Source organism: Mandrillus leucophaeus, unplaced genomic scaffold (genome assembly GCF_000951045.1).
Source record: "Mandrillus leucophaeus isolate KB7577 unplaced genomic scaffold, Mleu.le_1.0 Scaffold195, whole genome shotgun sequence".
Taxonomy (NCBI): Eukaryota; Metazoa; Chordata; class Mammalia; order Primates; family Cercopithecidae; genus Mandrillus; species Mandrillus leucophaeus.
Window position 1 is genome coordinate 2,238,347 of NW_012101976.1, and position 4,697 is coordinate 2,243,043.

Here is a 4,697-nt window from a genome sequence, read left to right on the forward strand (position 1 = left end):
AAAAAAAAAAAAAAAAGAAGGTGAATGATGACACCACGAAAAACCCTACTTCTAGACCAAATGACCAGATTCCATGCTGCTGCTGTGTATAAAGACCCTGCAGAACAGCCCATGTCGGAGTCACGGCCACGCACAATCCTCTGTCACAGGCACTTCATCTCATCCCTCACATCAGCAGTCTATGTTGTCCCCATTTGGGGCGCAACAAGTTGAGCAAGTTGTCCCCCATTTGGGGCACCTAACCTAAGTGCTCTCAACCTGGGGGAGGTGTGCTGCTATTTCTTTAGGGCCCAGGCTGACACCCCTAGAGGTACTTTCTCGCACAAACGTGTTACAGATTTGCCAACCACTAGACAAGGAGTGCACACTTTTGTTATGAGTGAGAATATAAACCTGAACTTGGCATGTTAATTGTCGAGCGCATTTTTAATGTGCCCAGAGACCTAGGCCATGCACGGTGCATAACGGAGTAAAGACCTCAGTCTAAGTAAGACAGTGCCTTCGCTAGTGGAAGGTCCAAAGCTTGGTTCCACAGGTCCCCGGGAAGGGGTGAGGCAGGCTACATAAAACAGAGTGAGACCCAGTCTCAAAAAAGAAAAGGCCGGGTGCAGTGGCTCACGCCTGTAATCCTAGCACTTTGGGAGGCCGAGGCGGGCAGACTGCCTGAGCTCAGGAGTTCGAGACTGGCCTCAGCAACATGGTGAAACCCCATCTCTACTCAAATACAAAAACATAGCCGGGGGCGGCGTGCGCCTGTAGTCCCAGCTACTCCGGAGGCTGAGGCAGAATTGCTGGAACCCGAGAGGCGGGGTGTGTTGCAGTGAGCCGAGACCGCGCCACCGCACTCTGGCCTGGGTGACAGAGTGAGACTCCGTCTCCAAAAAAAGAAAAAGAACAATAAGGAGCCATACTGTGTCTCTCACTCAAAAAGTCACATGGTAATTGCAAGCCCCTCGCTCCGTTCCCTCTCTTTTTGCCAGAAGATGGACCTGTTTATCCCTGCAAATGCTGAGTCTCTAAGCACACCATGGTCTTTCTGGGAGACCAGGGTCAGCTATTAAGGTTTTTAGCAGCTACATTAAGGAACAAAAATAAATAAGATATAAGTACATCAAAAACTACGCTGGTCAGGCACAGTGGCTCATGTCTGTAATTCCAACACTCTGGGAGGCCAAGGTGGGAGGATCACTTGAGTCCAGGAGTTTGAGGCTGCCATGAGCTATGACTGCACCACTGCACTCCAGGCTGGGCCATGGAGCAAGACTCTGTCTCAACCAAATAAATCCCACTGTTGCTTAAGTTCTCAGGACGTGGGAATTATATGTCCTGTAATACTGTCATATGTGGACGCAAAACTAATTTCCTTCAGTGTGAGAGACTTAACCACTCACAGGCAGCAAACTGACATGTGACAGTGTATGCTCAGGGACGGAGTCTCACCCTGGCACCCAGGCTGGAGTACAGTGTCGCCGTCGTGACTCACCGCAGCCTTGAGTACTGGGGCTCAAGAGATCTTCTCATCTCAGCTTCCCGAGCAGCTGGTGATGGAGGTGCATGCTACTGCACCTGGCTACTTTTAAAACTTTTTGTAGAGACAGAGTCTCACTATATTGCCCAGGCTGGTCTCGAACTCCTGGGTTCAAGTGATCTTCCTGCATTAGCCTCCCAAAGTGCTGGGATTATAGGTGTGAGCCACTGCACCCGACCTCACCAAGATTTTTAAAAGGAAGAGCTGACAGTGTCTTGCACACAGGAGAAGAAATCCTGGCTGAGTGAGGGAACAGCTGAGTGAGGCTGAGTGATCAGGACAAGGAACCATGAAAGTGACAAAGGATCTCAGTGGATGGCGGAATCAACTCTCAACTTACAGTATCAGAGAGGGGGTCAAAACATCAACTGGTGACCACTAATACCCACCCTCCAATAGAGTAAGCAACACCCATGACCCCACCCAGGGCCCGGCCCTAGCACACCTCAAGCTGCCCTGATGGGCGGGAGGAGGGAAGGACAACTGTCTATAGAGCCAATCTCGCATGTTATGCGATTGTAGGGTTTGAGGAAGGAGAAGCCACAGGTGCAATGATTAGAGTTCCAGGGAATAGCTACACTATGACCACTTCTATTTTAGTTCAAGAGATACAACAAGAATAAAAGATGATAGCATATGTACCAAACCATTAAAATAAGTGACATTCGGAACCTGGTTGGGCTACAGAGTTTTATGGCAGCTGCTTTTTTTTTTTTTTTTTTGAGACAGAGTCTCGCTATGTCACCCAGGCTGGAGTGCAGCGGCACAATCTCAGCTCACTGCAACCTCTGCCTCCCAGATTCAAGCAATTCTCCTGCCTCAGCCTCCTGAGTAGCTGGGATTACAGACGCTCACCACCACACCTGGCTAATTTTTGTATTTTTCTTTTTTAGTAAAGACAAGGTTTCACCATGTTGGTCAGGCTGGTCTCAAACTCCTGACCTCATGATCCACCCTCCTCGGCCTCCCAAAGTGCTGGGACTATAAGTGTGAGCCACTGCGCCTGGCCTTTTTTGTGTGTGTGACAGTCTCACTCTGTCACCCAGGCTGGAGTGCAGTGGCGCGGTCCTGCTCACTGCATCCTCCATCTCCTGGGTTCAAGAGATTCTCCTGCCTCAGCCTCCCGAGTAGCTGGGATTACAGGCATGCACCACCATACCCAGCTAATTTTTGCATTTTTAGTAGGGACGGGGTATCGCCATGTTGTCCAGGCTGGTCTCAAACTCCTGACCTCAACTGATCCACCTGCCTCAGCCTCCCAACGTGCTGGGATTACATGCGAGAGCCACTGCGCCCAGCCAGCAGCTGCTTTTAAAGAGAGGACTTCCAGTACCCTAGGAGCAACAAGAGCTCAGTGAAATTCCAGGGACTTCCATCCCAGCCCCTGCCCCAGCCCCTGGAACTCCAAATCCTCCACTTTTTTGGAAAATCTGCCCCCAGCTCCAAACACCTGCTATGAATTACCATGCACTAATTTAAGGCCACGCAAGTTCTGAGAACTCCACCCAGGATCCAAACAAAACCAAAATGATGCAATGAGGAAATACGTTGAGCCTGAACCAAGGACCCCCTGGACACAGCCTGCCCTGCCATGAGCAGGAATCCCAGGAAACAGAGGCCCCACCTCCCACAGGAAGAGGGGCTGTGGCTGGGGTGCCATTGCCACAGCGCCCACAGCAGGTGTTCTGGTGACAGATCGCTAACACTCAGCCACTCGCTAGCACGATGTCTGAGGTCAGGGTAAATGGTCGGCTAGATGAATTCGGAGTGAGTCCTGCTCTAAAGCGGCGAACTGAGTCCTCTGACTGTGGCTCCACTACTGTGGCTGCTATTGTTTGTAAGACACTCTGAAATCCTAGCGGAGTGTCCCAGGTGGGAAGTGCACAAATCCTTCCAATCCATGCTCTCCTTACGCTTTTGCCAGGAGCTCTCAGGGAAGGATTTGTCCGAGGTCACAGGGCAAGTGGCAGAACCAAGGATAGAACTCAGAACACTGGGTCTGAGACACGCAGAGCTGCCTGCAGGAAGTGCCCTGGTGCTCTCACCTCAGCACACGAACACGCACAGAGAGAGGAGGCGAAGCTTGGACTGGGGGCTGCGGCTCCCTGCCCAGTGTTCCCGCCCACAGCCCCCCTCTTTCAACTGCACATTTTAAAGGCTTCATGAAGAACCCCAAGTGGAAACCCCAACATGCTGCCCTGAATCGTCCACACTCCAGGGGGCTCTGACGTCCCCACGTGTCGCCACGTAGTCTTCAGACCCCTTACCAGAGCTGGTGAGTGTGACGCCATTCACTGTCCCCTCCACATCTGTCTCGTCCTCGGCGTAGCTCAGGATCAGGTTCTGCTGCCGGCTCGTTAGCCTCCTGTGGATCAAGCAGAGTTAGCAGCCAAGGCTTCCGCCAGGAAGCTTTGGAAAGAACTCACAGGCAGCCAGTGCTCTCGAGGCACATGGGAGGAGAGGGACCCAACCCTGGCAGGGGCAGAAACCCTGAGCCAGTGCAGTGGTGAGAACCTAAGGACCACGCCCTCAGAGCTTCTGTACAGAAAAGCTAATAAAACACCCTAAGTCGTTTAAACAAGTGTCACTATGGCTATGCTAAATACAGTTTACAGGAGGGGAAACAGATTTTACAAGTCTGTGTGTGAAGCAGGTAAGAAATTATCTAATTATGCCAGGCATGGTGGCTCATGCCTGTAATCCCAGCACTTTGGGAGGCCAAGGCGGGCAGATCACAAGGTCAGGAAATAGAGACCATCCTGGTCAACAAGGTGAAACCCCGTCTCTACTATAAAAATTAGCTGGGCGTGGCGGTGCGTCCCTGTAGTCCCAGCTACTTGGGAGGCTGAGGCAGAATTGCTTGAACTTGGGAGGTGGAGGCTGCAGTGAGCCGTAATTGCACCACTGAACTCCACCTGGAGACAGAGCTGGACTCTGTCTCAAAAAGAAAAAAAAAAAGAAAGAAAAGAAAAGAAATTAATTAACAAAAAGCACGGGTGCTCCCGAGGGGAGTCAGGCATGTCCTGCCCTAGGTACTCACAGCACTCTGCCCAGGCTGCCTCTCCAGCTCCTAACAGTGCCAGTAACATCAATGAGAAAATCAACGGGCCAGGCATGCTGGCTCACACCTGTAATCCCAGCACTTTGGGAGGACAAGGTGGGCAGACCA

General features: G+C 51.5%; 1 protein-coding gene across 1 annotated transcript in view; it reads right to left on the reverse strand.

The window, feature by feature from the left end:
- The window catches only part of DNAJA3 (DnaJ (Hsp40) homolog, subfamily A, member 3), a 41,393-nt gene that overhangs the window by 2,850 nt on the left and 33,846 nt on the right, over positions 1 to 4,697 (reverse strand). The window contains exon 9 of the mRNA XM_011978500.1: positions 3,796 to 3,893. Coding sequence (XP_011833890.1) covers positions 3,796 to 3,893 — 98 coding nt within the window. The remainder of the gene's footprint in view (positions 1 to 3,795; positions 3,894 to 4,697) is intronic.